The sequence below is a fragment of the Micromesistius poutassou genome (assembly GCF_964030765.1).
Source record: "Micromesistius poutassou genome assembly, chromosome: 12".
Classification (NCBI taxonomy): domain Eukaryota; kingdom Metazoa; phylum Chordata; class Actinopteri; order Gadiformes; family Gadidae; genus Micromesistius; species Micromesistius poutassou.
This window is the reverse complement of record NC_140282.1, coordinates 18,424,628-18,438,777: the sequence shown is the minus strand read 5'-3', so window position 1 is coordinate 18,438,777 and position 14,150 is coordinate 18,424,628. Positions and strand designations below refer to the sequence as shown.

General features: G+C 42.7%; 3 protein-coding genes across 7 annotated transcripts in view; all 3 read right to left on the bottom strand.

Annotated features, from left to right (window-relative positions):
- scube2 (signal peptide, CUB domain, EGF-like 2) overlaps positions 1–5,496 on the bottom strand; it is a 16,559-nt gene extending 11,063 nt beyond the window's left edge. Inside the window, exons 1-9 of the mRNA XM_084476383.1 lie at positions 5,365–5,496; positions 4,798–4,914; positions 4,475–4,600; positions 3,853–3,987; positions 3,112–3,237; positions 2,868–2,984; positions 1,886–1,975; positions 752–868; positions 351–473 (exon numbers count right to left, since the gene is read on the bottom strand). Of these exons, the coding sequence (XP_084332509.1) occupies positions 351–473; positions 752–868; positions 1,886–1,975; positions 2,868–2,984; positions 3,112–3,237; positions 3,853–3,987; positions 4,475–4,600; positions 4,798–4,914; positions 5,365–5,452 (1,039 nt within the window). The 5' untranslated portion in view covers positions 5,453–5,496. The remainder of the gene's footprint in view (positions 1–350; positions 474–751; positions 869–1,885; positions 1,976–2,867; positions 2,985–3,111; positions 3,238–3,852; positions 3,988–4,474; positions 4,601–4,797; positions 4,915–5,364) is intronic.
- A 578-nt stretch (positions 5,497–6,074) lies between these two features.
- Positions 6,075–10,323, bottom strand: sinhcafl (SIN3-HDAC complex associated factor, like). The gene is made up of 6 exons (XM_084476261.1): positions 10,285–10,323; positions 8,921–9,079; positions 8,690–8,789; positions 8,488–8,602; positions 8,218–8,368; positions 6,075–8,031 (listed from the first exon to the last, which is right to left on the bottom strand). The coding sequence occupies exons 2-6, from the start codon at positions 9,046–9,048 to the stop codon at positions 7,845–7,847; spliced, it is 681 nt and encodes a 226-aa protein (XP_084332387.1). The 5' UTR covers positions 9,049–9,079; positions 10,285–10,323; the 3' UTR covers positions 6,075–7,844.
- A 439-nt stretch (positions 10,324–10,762) lies between these two features.
- The window catches only part of dennd5a (DENN/MADD domain containing 5A), a 31,818-nt gene continuing 28,430 nt past the window's right edge, over positions 10,763–14,150 (bottom strand). For all 5 annotated transcript variants that reach the window (XM_084476575.1, XM_084476578.1, XM_084476577.1 and 2 more), the window contains 5 exons: positions 13,915–14,096; positions 13,258–13,340; positions 12,655–12,778; positions 12,389–12,557; positions 10,763–12,190 (listed from right to left, as the gene is read on the bottom strand). In XM_084476575.1, coding sequence (XP_084332701.1) covers positions 12,007–12,190; positions 12,389–12,557; positions 12,655–12,778; positions 13,258–13,340; positions 13,915–14,096 — 742 coding nt within the window. In that variant the 3' untranslated portion in view covers positions 10,763–12,006. The remainder of the gene's footprint in view (positions 12,191–12,388; positions 12,558–12,654; positions 12,779–13,257; positions 13,341–13,914; positions 14,097–14,150) is intronic.

Below are 14,150 nucleotides of genomic sequence, written 5' to 3'. Positions count from 1 at the left end.
CGCTTGTGTTTGTCTGTGTGTACAGTATTCAACCTCAACCACACACGCACACACACACACACACAATAGTTGATAAGGACCATATGACTTTTCTTTTTCATTTTGGTCAAACAAAAAAAAAGGCCAGTGTTTCATAAAAGACGTCGCTTTGCTTCGCCTGTAATTGTTTCCAAAATGTCATCAGGCTTTTAATGAGACCGCCACTAAAAATATATTTTTTTATGATGTTTCTACTCGCAACACTGATTCTATTGTATTTAATATTCCCAGCCCACCTTTGGTGCTGCTCTGAACCCACTCTCCAAGAAACCGAGGGGAAGGAAACCATTCCTTTCCTTTTTTTTTTTTACCTTGGCAAGAACGCTCATCACTCAGCAGCTTGAAGCCTTTCCTGCAGTTACACTCAAAGGTCCCGATGGTGTTCTTACAGAAGTGCTCACAGCCGCCGTTGTGGAGTTCACATTCATCGATATCTGCAAAGGGGAAACAATATTGAAAAGAAAAACAATGCAGTCCTAGCGGCGAAGCCAGATGATGAAAAGACTGTTTCCCTCTCAATAGACCTTATTGACCTAGTGACCATACTGGGAAAACCATTACAACTCACTGGAAACGTATCCTGAAATGCCAGTGGGTGGGGAAATGGAATGTAAGAACTTAAAAATTAATACATTGCGCTTTCATCTGTTTCAACCGGGTCTGCTAGACGACTAAGGTCTACGGAGGGTCCGCGGTGGACAGTCAGTCTGACCTTTGCATGTTTTCCCGTCCGGCTGCAGAGTGAAGCCGACCGGGCAGCTGCAGCGCACGCCCGTGGATGTGTCCTTACAGGTGCAGTCACACCCCCCATTGTTCACCGCGCACGTCTCTGAAACGACAGGACACTGTGTAAATGCACGCCACTGACTGATCCTTCCCTCTGTGTGGAAAGGATCTATTTTGCCGCTGACATGCTCTTCAAAGCTTAACCCCGCGGCCTCCGCCAAAGGCATACAACCTCAACACAACACAAAAAAGTGTATTTTTCTACAGATGCCGTCATTTTGTTTGGGCAACCAGAACCTGTGACTGTGTCGCGAGATGTTACGGAAACAATCTCGGAACACACTCGCAAAACTTTGGGGGTTTTTGAAGTCTTCATTCGTTGGCGTGTTTGAAGGCGGACATGAAAGAAGTCGCGCTGCGTGTTTCACACGGGGGGGAACACTCGAGGAGTGTGCACGCTGGTGATTAATGGCCGTGCTTGTGGGGCGGGGGAGCTGTCAAACACAGGTGAAGTGGATGTCAACCACTTTGCTCTCCCTTTCAACAGGCCTCGTTCAGAGGTTCAAACAAAGACCTCGCGAGTGCGTAACCCAGCCACACACACAAAGGGGAGTTAAGCGCTGAGAGATAATGGTTATGAAGTAAGTGAGGCGTCCACGCAGCATATCACACACACACAACAGACACAGGCTTCTAAATACATGTAAAAAGTGAGTAAGCCATAACTATACACTCTACTCCCCCAAATAGAAAGGAAACGTGAAATGTACCACACTGTCACCAATGCTTATTTTTTTTTTTTCCAGTAGGGAAATCATGGGTGAGAAAGCCAAGGCCCACAGTCATTTCACAGTTTGCTCCCAAGAGGGAGGAATGCTTTTCTTTATTAAGCATTACTCCTTCCCTCGCCTCGATATTCTAGGCCAGTGAGTGTGTGCAGCGCCCAAACACACACACGCACACGCACACACACACACACACACACACACACACACACACACACACGCACACGCACACGCACACACGCTAAATCATTTGAACGTCCACTTTTTTTTAAACCCCGAGAAGCGGAATTTCCACCAAAGTCTAATAATAAACACGGCGTTAATGGAATCGTCACCCATGAGCAGTCTTCGTTTCACACGTTTATCGACCTCAGCGGAGGCTGTGGCGTTGTGCTCCATCGGCTCGGCGGTGGCTTCGTCTCGCTCTGGGAAACAAACGCGTACAGCGTCAGTAGAAGACTCACTTCATTCAACGGCTCAGTTCATTATTATTGTCTATTCGTTGTTGTTTTTTTTACATGTTTATGCGAAAAGTGTAATGTATGCCACATTGCTATGTTACATTCTGAGAGTTCAATTTTGTTTTGGAAATAAATAACAAACATCACGTATGATGTGGCAATGATGTGTGATGTGTGTGTCCCCCCCCCCCCCCCCGTCCCCCCCCCGCCGCCCCCTTTTTTTTTGGGGGGGGGGGGGGGGGGGGGTCGAAGGAAAAACAGTAAACAGAGCCAGGTTTTCACTGAAGTGTAACAGTGTGTCTTGTTGTGGGGAAGATAAGGCGAACAAAGGGGGACAAGTAAAATGAATCACGCGATGACTTCTTAGCGATAGTCTTTAGACCTCACACATGTTGGCACCGCAGAGGAAAACCACCACCACCACCGCCGCCGCTATCTGATGGTGATGATCCTTATCATCCAACCCAAGATGTGGAGAGGAAGAAACTCGGGATGAACACCCACTAATAGGGGGAACTGGCACATACACATCGCATAAGGCGATAGCTTGGCGCCATCTTTATTTTGTTCCTTGTTGAAAAAAAACAACCTTATTAGAGTCAGCCTCTGTTAAGTGTGTTCAACCTTGAGCATCAATCGACTTACTTGTGATGATGTGCGACAAAACAAGTCCAAATCATTTGCCACTTCATGACACATACGGAAAGAAACAAGAAACATTCCAAGATATTGCGACTGAGGAGAGCTTCAACATTTGTTTTAATAGAAAATATGGAGCTCTAGAAACGGCGAGAGGTGCTGCGGTTATTTCAAACAGCCAGCCCGCTGGGCGGTACAGTAGACAGTGCTTACCTACCTACACAGGAGCTTCTGTCTGGCTGCAGGCTATACCTGAAGTGACACCTGCACACGGGGCCGTCTTCCATGTCCTCGCAGATGTGCTGGCAACCCCCGTTGCCGTGGTTACAGGTAACTGCAAAGGTAACAGCGTGTGACCCCCGAGATATTCAGATAATTCTGTTCCAACACAGTCACAGTCGGGCGGGGGGAGGGGGGGTCAAATTGGTCAGACGGCGGGGAACGACGGAAACCACACGTACTGATGCAGTCTCTCTGGTTCCTCGCCAACTCGAATCCCGGGCGGCACTCACAGGCCACGCCTCCCTTAGGGGTCTCTTTGCAGATGTGAGCGCAACCGTGCTCCTTGTTCATACAGTTGAGGCCCTCTGTGGTTGTGAAAAAAAAAAAACACACACACACACACAAGCACACGCACACACACACGCACACACACACGCACACAATGGAACTCTTAATGCTTTGACAGTCGTCTAGACATCCAATCAGCGACAGTGAGCAGAGGTTATATCGGATATTGTCAGAATGTACATTTGTATAATAGGATGCAATCACACTGCAGATATTTCTCTGACAGAAAAAAACGAATGGAAAAAAACGTTATGAACTACGACATCATTTTCATTTTAGTTCATAACCAATAGTTTCAACAACTACGTTGCTTTATAAAATTCACTTTGAATCAAATAAACCTTTTTATGATCAAAAGCAGCAGACAACATGTCAGAATACGCTACAAAAAGAGGTATGACTTTTAAAAGCTTTATGCATCTTTGCATACAGTACATCCACATCATACATGCATACCAGTATTTGAACAATTGTCTTCAGACAGTACCGACCTCACTATCCTCATCTTTGACGATTCTCTAACCCCTTATCTTGCAGATGGGCACTCCACAGGCTTAATGTAAATGCCAGGTTCCACAGATAGATTATACAGGTTCAAAAGGTGTGAAAACCCTGTATTCATAGCCACTCACCCACAGAGCGGTGGATGCATGTGTGCTGGTTGTCACTCAGAAAGAAACCTTGATTGCAGCGACACTCGTAGCTTCCCATGGTGTTGACACATGTGTGCTGGCACCCTCCGTTGTTGAATTTACACTCATCCACATCTAAAAGAAAGTATCAGGGTATCAGGAATCAATTATCAAAGCACACGTGTGATACGTGTGTGTGTGTGTGTGTGTGTGTGTGTGTGTGTGTGTGTGTGTGTGTGTGTGTGTGTGTGTGAGGCTGAACATTGTAAAGCTACATAGGCTATAAAATAAAGCATGTTTTGTTAACAATATGAAAAACTGAAAGCGTATACTCTCAACAGTATTGACAACTGTCAGATAGGACAAAGCCTATCTCCAATGTATAATCTATGTTAACAGCAGAGATTAGGTCTAACGTTGCTATTAAAATGCAATTACCTACTTTTTTTTAATATGCTTATTATGCAACATAAGATGACTGCTACTGTTACAACTCATAAAGTATACCGGGGGGGGGGGGGGGGGGTAGGTAGAATAGGCCAAGCTAATCATAACACCGATATCATTTCGTGAAAAAAACAAGTAGGACTACACACAATTTGACACTGAAACATTATCTTACCCAAACAATTGTGTCCGTCGTGCGCTAGATGGAATCCATCGTGGCAAGTGCACCGATAATTGCCTGGTATGTTGTTACACTCGTGTACACAGCCACCATTGTACTCAAAGTCACATTCATCAACGTCTACAAAATGAGACACGTGTCAACAAAAAACAAGCGTACCGTTAGACCGTGAGGTTAAAAGTTACGTCCATTCATATGTGTCTTTAATTAACCTAAATGAACAGCCTATGTGTCGACAAATATGCCATTAAAGTCTCGCCTCCTCAAGATGGTGGCCACACATTGTAATGACAAGGCCGACCTCGACAGATAATTACCTTCACAGTGTTTGCCGTCTCCTTTAAAGCCTGCTTTACACGTGCACTTGTATGAGCCTTGGGTATTTTGACAAATAGCGTCGATGTGACAGCCATCACTTTCATCTGCGCATTGATCTACGAAAAGCACGTAGAGATGGCGCGAGGTTAAAGTAATAAAGTCATAAATAATAACAACGCATTGGAATGGCCCGTTCTCCATACAGGCACTATGTACTTATGGCAAAATAATACAAATACGCTCAATTACAGACAAACTGAATGAGGTGCTATTGATCTACGAATAAATGTTTTGTTGATTGAGGGCTAATGATTGCATTGTTTATATACACTTTAAAAGTTCACAACATGTCACTGCATTGTCGCGCAATCAGTGTAGTACTATTACCGTCATTTAATAGATTTGCTGTGCAAAATCCGTCTGGTAACGTTAGAATATAAAAGTGCCATAGTAAACGTAATGCAGCCTATAAATGAGCGCTACCCAGAGTAGAAATAAAGGCTGTGGCAAAACAACGTAAAGAGCGCATAAGAATATTCCGTGGGGCCAGTCGGGAGTAAGCTTACCTTGGCTCTCGGGTAGTGCTGTGCTTTGGCGAGTATTTAACAAGAGCAAAAACAAACAAAAGTTCCTCGCAATCCAAATAGCTCCCATGGTGATATCCAAGTTTAGAGGTCTCCTCAAAAGGACGTGTACGCACTGAAGTGGCGACCAAGTGTCCGCCTCACTTTCATTGTAGCCTGTCAGTGTGTTCACCAGCAGGGCTTTAGAAAGAGAAAGGAGTGTGTGGGCGCGCGCAAGGCGAGGAAAGGGAGACAGAGGAGCGCGAGCTTAATACATTTTCCCGATCCTTCTATAAATGTTGTGGATGGTCACTTTCCTACCGTCAACGTATAGACGCGAGTCCCCTCTACATACATGCACGTTGTAGTTGTTTCCCGTTTTTTCCTTTGCGGTGTTTTTTTTTTTGTAATTTAAAACTTTCCGCACCGTTTTCAAGCATTCAGGAGTTCACTATGAACGTTAACTGTTACAGTGGCAGGTTTTGTATGCACACATCTTAATTGGATACGTGATACATTGCGTTGCTCGTTATAAAAGCCTAGTAATTAAACTGTTCTTATATCGACACTTTGTTATTCATAGGAGACAATGCATATTGGAACCAACCCACGCGCTCTTCGGTTTGCTTCGCCCCTCTATGTCGTAGAAGGCTCACGTGCACCACCTAACGAAAATATTACACAACACAACTTGGCTTTTTATTGTATTTTATTACAGATGACCTATTAGGTTGTGTACAGTATAGAAAAAACATTGAACTACAGATATTGAAAGGAAGTGCACAAAAAAACAGATAGAAATGAGAAATATTTAAGCTTGTACAAAATGTTTTGTAATAAATATTAAATTACATAAGATTGATATTCTTATAAAAAAAAAGACTGGCAATTGTTAAAGGCACAACTCATAACTTAACGTGTACCTTGAACAACTTTAATATGATATCTACCCAAACACAAAAAACAAGCTTAATTTTAACCTCAAAAGAAGCAGCAATCATCCCCTCAACAAGAACATAAATTGCTCAGCTTCCAACTACCCTGCCGCGGAAATGTATTTAACTGAACATGTTTAGAGCATGGTCCTTCAAACCATCTTGTTTAGGTAGGGTCACAATTTTCAAAGTAACCCCTGAAAACCACAGTTTACTGGACATCAACATTATGCACAATGGCAAAAAGCGTGCAATATGAGCATTATTTTATAAAATATATGGTTAGAAATAACATGGCAAAAACAATTCTTTGTGAGTGACTTAATTATTGCTTTACAAGCCAATTTGGTTAATAAATAAACACCTGAGGCTAAGATATGAAATTGAACTTTCAGGTCACTTCTCACATTCAAAATGTCTGCATAGTCATAGCTTTGAGAGTTGCCTTAAAGAAAAAAAACAGCAACTGCAATAACAAATACATATTCAGTAACAGAACATTAAGCAAGGCTGTAGAAGAAATGCAGAACAACAGTCATGATTTGTAAATTACAGGTTTAACCCCATGCATCCAGCATAACTTTAATGTTAGTGACAATATCACTGTGGAAGTCTGAGCTTGGAATTTCACCTCTTAAAAAAAAAATAATAACAATCCTTGCAGACAGGATTTATGACAGTTATCCAGCAGTGCCTTTTTCACAAAACTTTGAAAAGTAGTGGTTCACCGATTACGGAACCCCATGGCACAAAGCTAAATGTGTATTTACAAACCCCTTTAAAACATCCGCTTGAAAGAAAAACATGCCTTTCAGTTCATAAAAAAACAACTACAAAAGCAGTAGTACACACAGTCTAACCGATTGTTAAATGTGCACACACACACACAATGCAGATACATTGAAACAGTAATGTCTAGTGTACAGAAAAAGTATATTGTACAGTACTCCTGTCTGTTAAATGATGGAAATTTAGACTGCACGTATTTAGTATGGGCATTTGACAATGTCTAGACTTGATGGAAAACAGATTGGAGCATGTTCACAGTGCTTGCCAATATCTCTTTGTGTAATATAATCCAAGAGAACATAGTATTTGTAGACTTGGAGCAACAACAAGGACAAGGTGTGTTGAAAAATACTCACACACAAACAAACTGGTATTAGGAATATCTGGTGATTTTCATGAGCACATTAACAGTAATGATATGTATGGAAAAAGTAAGATATTTACAGAAAGCTGGTCAGTTCATTCATAACAAAATTCATAAGAAACATTTAACCTTTCATGGCCATATTATAGATTACTAATGCCCTTAAAAAAACCTTTTTTTTTTCTTTTTGTTTTCTATATAAAAAAAAAAATCATCAAAAATAAGTCAGTTCTATACAAAAAGCAAATACAAATAGAAAAAAAGGAACCGTAAGAGGAGTTGATCAAACTTCTCTCCAACGTTGCAAATTAATTTGACGGGTGGAAGTCTGCCACTGGAGACAAATCTAGGCACCATGGACAACCCTGTGGGATCTAAAAGAAAAGAACGAAACGTCACCAGGTTTCCTTCAGCTCTTCTGGGACCGGTGCAGGAAGCGTGTCTGGAAGGTGTGGTGTGGCCACTTGTGTGGGCACCAGCGTGTTCTGCTTCTTAGAACTGCAGCAGGGCTTAAATAACCGAGGATCAATGATCACCTCCCCGAACCGTCCCTTATAGACAATGCCACAGCATATCTTCTGTCTAAAAAAAGGGGAAGGTACAATCATTATTTGAATGTATGGTGAAAGCATAATGCAAAGTTACAATTTTTTTATTTTGATCTATAATGCACATTTATATCTCAGAATATCAGAATAAAAACATGACACTGTAGGTGGCAAGTAAATAAAAACTAAATGATCAGTAAACAAGGTTCGTAGGATATACCTTTTCCAGTAGGAGCGGTCAAGGAAAGAGAAGGCGGTGGGAGTGGAACGCCTCTGCTTGGACTCAATATCAGAACCGTCGTCCGACTGGTTGCTGTAGCTGGGGGACTGGGAAGGAGACGTGCTGGACGTGGTGCTTTGGGCATCAGAGTCTGTGGAGAACATAGCAAACAAAAGCTTTTTAGACCAACATGTCAAACCACTTCCGTTATTGATTAGTTAGCTTAAAAAGCATGTTGTTGGTCCGCTCAACGTTGCATTCATAACTTACTTTGCCTCTTAAACTTGTGGAGTTTCTTAAGCTTGCTTTTCCTCTTCACATCCCCCGTCTTCATCTTCTTGGGTTTGGTTAATTTGAAGCCAGGTCCCGCTCTGGCATCCACAACCTGTATTACGAACAGAGACATGACACTTCAATAAATTATCCTATTACAATGAAGAAGAAAAAACCAATTCATTTGAACAGCCCTTACGTGATTCCAGTTCTTCTTTGACCCATTGGGTAGCTTTTTCCATCTCTTCACCAACAGAACACAAGCATTGCAGATATCTCCAACACGATCTTCTGACAACCTACACACAACAAACAACAAGTAGCGTCAGAAACAGTGCACCGTGAACATATTAACACAGACTAATGGTTTATTATACATCAATCATGTGGAGATTAACAAGAACCATACGCATTCAAAGAAGGAACTCACCCAAAACACAGTCTGAAGGTTTCTTCATAGCGACCGCTGTCTGTAAAACGTGAACTTGAGGACTTGGTTTTACAGATACAACATCCGTCATTACTCCGGTAGATCTTGGATTTATGAAAACCAAACATTGTTTTAATCCGTTGATCGCTGGTCCAATACCTGAAAATATACGGAATATTAGGTTAAAAGGTGGTCTCCATTCACTGCAGACAGACGCGCACTATGCAATAAAGGGGGGGCTGCACCCAAAACAGACCCGGCTGACTCATCAATTAAATATTACTAAAGATACCATAACAACATACCCGGACTTTAACGTTGAAGTAATCTACATAGAACACATTGCATGCGAATTAAACAAAGAAATCGGGTGTTCTGAAGCAACCAAGAACCAAGTTGCCGCCGTTTTGCGAATAAGCAGAAAAAAAAGAGGATGCGACGAATAAACCAGCAATCACCTCACAATCAAACCATGCAAACGCTGCATTACTCAAAACTAACGAATAGGGGGAAACAACAACAGTCCAAAAACCAACGACCTACGTACAGTCACAATAATAACAATAATAACAATAACGTCGGCGACTTCACTTGATCTCATGTGACGCAACAGAACAACACTTTGAGTTCAAAAAAAATGTGAACACAGTCCCGATGTTCAAGTGCAGGGTGGAACTCACAGTTGTATTCTTCCTTTTATATTCTGATGATCCACTTGGTAGATAAACCTATATGTGAAGTGTGTGCATCGGTTATATATATATATATATATAAAGAGGTTAAGCACCGTGTGTCAGGACGTGTGTTGTGGTGTGTCTGCGGAGCGGGGCGGCAGCGCTGCTGCTCCGCCGAGCCGAACAAAAAGCTACCGGGGGGGGAGGACGGCCGCTTCGGTCGCTCCAACTACTTGCACATGCTTCTGCTGCATCGAATAACTACACTTTAAAAAAAACAAAACGGTATTTTGTATTACACGAGAAGTTCTTTTGAATTAAACGTAGCAGAAAACACAGCCCAGCCCTCCCTTTGAATTCAAACTTTTGTCACGCCAGAGCGCCAAAAAACACGGGATAGGCTTTATTGTTGTTAGCTAGCGGCGGCGGCTAAGCTAGCGCGTTAGCTCCCACGCGCCACGCTCTCGTCCGCTGCCACGGGCGTCCCATTGTTGAGCGCGCGCTCCTCTCCCCTCTCTCTCCCTCTCTCTCTCTCGCTCGCTCTCTCGTTGCTATTGAACTAAACTTCGACACGGACAGTCAGACTAAACGCAAACCGAGCGATTTCAACGGCGGGTGCGAAATAACATCACCGATCAACATTATTATTTATTTGCAGGATTCCGTAGAAGAAGAAGAAGAAGGACTTACCGAAACCCCCCCAAAAAAAAAACTTTGATCTTGCCTGGTTTTTCCTTTTCACGCACTGCGCATGCCTTACTACAACATACAGCTGTGGATTATAATATTATTAGCATAGAAACACGGAATGAAAGGGCTCGACGTAGAATGACCATATAAGGAGCGCAAAGGTCTGGTTTGAAAATGCTTTGGACCAATCGCCGCGGCCGTGTGTGGTGTTTATCAATGTTGCATTTCGGGAGTTGTAGTGCTCGCGTTCAAATGCTGTGGCTCCGCGCTGTGCCGTCGGCTACAACTTACACTCCAGCTCCCAGAACCGAAGACACGCCCACAAGAGGGAAGATAATCTACTCGAGTTGGCGCCAACAGGTTTGTTTACGTTCTCTCGCAGGCTGGGCGATCTACTCTACTCTGCGTATTATGTTTTCTGTGTTCACTTTTATGTTAATAAACAAAACACTCAAATAATGTACCGTTTTATGCTTACGTACGTTTTTATTCTTTATACATATATATTTATTTTTTACACTGTACACAGTTGCCCACTTAGTAAACACTACATTACACAGCTATGTCAATAAATGTACAATAGTATTGGAAAACAAAATATATAGATCTCCCAAGATGCTCATGTAAATTGAACACAGACAAGTACAACAGAAATAATCCAGATGTTGTTGGCACAGGGAAATCCATCCTTTACATCTCGTATCAAATCCCTTGTCCTGCACAGTAAGTTTAATAAAGTAAAGAGATGGCGAGTACTCTCCAAAACTGTCCTGCCCCCAAGTCCAATAATGTTATACACCTGGAGATTGCATAGCAGAATCCATGACGAATCGGAAGTGTGGCATTCCCAACACATGGGTCATGTAGATGTCTTTCCAGATCTCAAAACGGTCCCAAACAATTATACTCAAATGTTCTTCAGACAGCAGGCGTTAGTGTTAATAGTTTAATGTGGGATGAGCATCGGGGCCTGGTTAAAGCTATTTGCACAACGTGTTAATAATAGCCAGCATTCCCCTAAATAAGAGGTGTGTGATGGTGAACCGATGTACAGAACAAGAGCGACGCAAAGCCTCACACTCTGTAGCGCAGACATTTTCCATAGACCCCGCTGCCATGAGACTGATCCATGTCATATATTTTCATACTTTTCAGAGAATAGCCAAACAAACAAGACACTGTTTGGTTCATGTAATTGAATTGATCTCCAGACTACAAAAACATACATCCCCTGTCATGGGCATACTTATAAAGCATACTTTTACATATTTTTGCTTCAAGCTCTGCATTATGACATTGGAATCTGAGTTACAACAGAGCAAGCAACTTGTCAGACATAACAAAATAATACTGTTATCTTTGAAAATATATGAAACAATTCTTGTTTTTTCCCAAATATCGCTATTGTCAGCACTTAATGACAACAATGAAAATATTGTATTTCAACAGTAAAGCACAAGTGGGTTATCATCAGTAATGTCAGAGTCATGGATCATAATAGAAAACATATTTTAAACGTCTAACACATCTTGAAAGGCTCATTGCACTTCATATTTATATATGGCAAAATGTATCAGTAGCTTTAATATAAGCCAGAAAACCTCATTTGTTCAAGTCTCCTCCTGTTTTAAAAAAGTTACTATGGTTTTTGTTGTTGTTGTTTTTGTGTGTGGTCCCAATATCTTTCCTGCTCCGTCGCAACAGCAGGAAGGCGCGGTCTTATTAGATGCCAACACCTTTCACAAGAGAAGCTTCGAGGGTAATGTTGAACTCTTGCAATGTCTGCAGCACTCTGATCAAAGAATTGACCAACGAGTGTTCCTTAATCAACGCAATCTCCTCGTACATCTGGGCCGTGATTGGACAATCTGCAAGCAGAGCGATCCAATGGTGCAGCAAATGGTCCCTAAGAGATGAGGGTCAAATATAAGTAAACAACGAGAGCGAAAAATGAAGTGAGAATAGATAGCGAGCGGTAACATTCTTATTTTGACATGAATCGTAGAAGTTTCAGGCAGCGCTCAGCACACAGTTCATCTCATCCCCTCTCACTCTCCCGTGTTGATACAAAGAGGTGCCTTAAGGCTAAGTGCTAAGTGCCTACCTCGCTCCAAGACAGACAAGCATCTGGAACTTTCCATCCTTCCCAATGTTTCGGGATGTGCTGTTGATGGCACGCATGAAGCGGCAGAAGTCGCTCACTCTCGTCTGCCAGTTCTCGTCCAGGCTCACGCCCCGCTGCTCTGCATTCTGGAAGTGCACTTGGGACTTTTCTGTAAAAGGGAAAAGAAATGGTAGAATAATTAAAGTAGCTTGATTATTATTGCATACGGTTATTGACTGTTTAATGACACTTTAGAAAAACGTTACCTAAGAAGTCCCAAATGAAGACATTCTTGAAGAGCCGGGGTGATTTGAATCCATGCTGAAACACTTGCTCCAGTGCCCAGACCAGACCGTACTCCCCACACAGCAGCAGGGTCAGACTCCCCCTCTGCACTCGGCACACATGGAGGAGAACATTGAGAGAACGAATGTTGAGAACGGTCCGCAACTCTCATAATAACGTACCCGACTTTATGACTTTAGTAGTTAAAAAAAATACCAAAACTTATCATTTGGTTTTTTTCAGACTGTATCGTCAGTACATTCATTCCTGAGATAAATTCCTGAGTTAATTCTTAATCACAATGGCAAAGGCAAAAAGTATGAACCAATAATGAAATACAGCAGGATCTGTCAAGGAGCTTCTTAAACCAATTAGGTGAGATAAGAGATCAAATATATATATATTAATAATAAAAAATAAAAATAATTCATTGTGAGTTAAAGAATAAAATAAATCATACGTATTTCTTAACACCAAAATATAGATGATGTTTAAAGAGCCTAGAGGTCACTAGGGCAGTGCGCATTCTTTAGTAAAAGGTCATAAATAACGGCAGGGCGGCATCGACTCAAGTCGTCTCCTACCTCCTTCTCTGGCTTGTGGAAGTGCTTAACGATTCCATTGATGGCCTCCCCTACTCCTTCTTGGATCTGACCTGTGTTCAATTCTGGACGATGAGGGGAGAAAGGAGGGAAAGTTCCATTCATTAACAGAAACACTCACAGAAGAACGACATCCAGATTCAAGTGATCCAGGGCACAACTAAGATGTGTTTATACATTTCAAAAAGCGCTTCGCCTTCCACACTATAGCTCTGTTATTTAGGAAACGCTTAACACCTCGAACATACTGATTGCGTAGAAAGCTGACATTTTGTGTTTTTTTTCTGTACAACCCGGGTGGTTTGAACTGCACAGATACAAAGATGTTTCCGCCTGGGTCAGGTTTACTGTCTGCCTCTCAGATTGGTGTTTTGGTGCTATATAACCAGTGCAGGGCTTTAGACGCAAACCCTTCCTGCAACGCAAGGTCGCAAGCCTTGGCCAAGTTGCCCGGAATGGACTTCTTGTGAACTGCCACGCAACTACGCAACCAGTATGTACGAGGCTTTACGTGGAACTGAATAAAAAGGCAACATCAACAACACTCAATAATCAACAATCAACGACAATCGGTCATGTCGCCTGTTTAAAAAAAACAACAGTAAACAACGCTAAAGGCAGGGTCGAGGTTGGACTCACTTGGTTTGCTGTTCGGCGAGATGGTGACGAACCGCCTCATCATACCAGGGGACTGCTGCATGGGCGGCGTCCTGCACATGCGCTCGTCGTTCTCGGCGCTGGCGGTCACCAGCTCCCCCACCAGGATCCGCTCCTGGCTGCCGTCGTCCACGCCCTTCCCCAGCCAGCGGCCGCAGGGGAACCTGGGCGCAGGTACGGTAGCAACACACGCACGGTCAGGTGGGGGGTCATGGGGG

Bases quoted from the DNA above. Each gene is read 5' to 3' on its own strand.
- sinhcafl (XM_084476261.1), bottom strand. From the start codon at position 9,048: ATGTTTGGTTTTCATAAATCCAAGATCTACCGGAGTAATGACGGATGT. The intron at 8,790-8,920 runs GTGAGTTCCTTC...TGTTGTGTGTAG, and splicing joins ACCTTCAGACTGTGTTTTGG to GTTGTCAGAAGATCGTGTTG. The intron at 8,369-8,487 runs GTAAGTTATGAA...TGTTCTCCACAG, and splicing joins CCACAAGTTTAAGAGGCAAA to ACTCTGATGCCCAAAGCACC.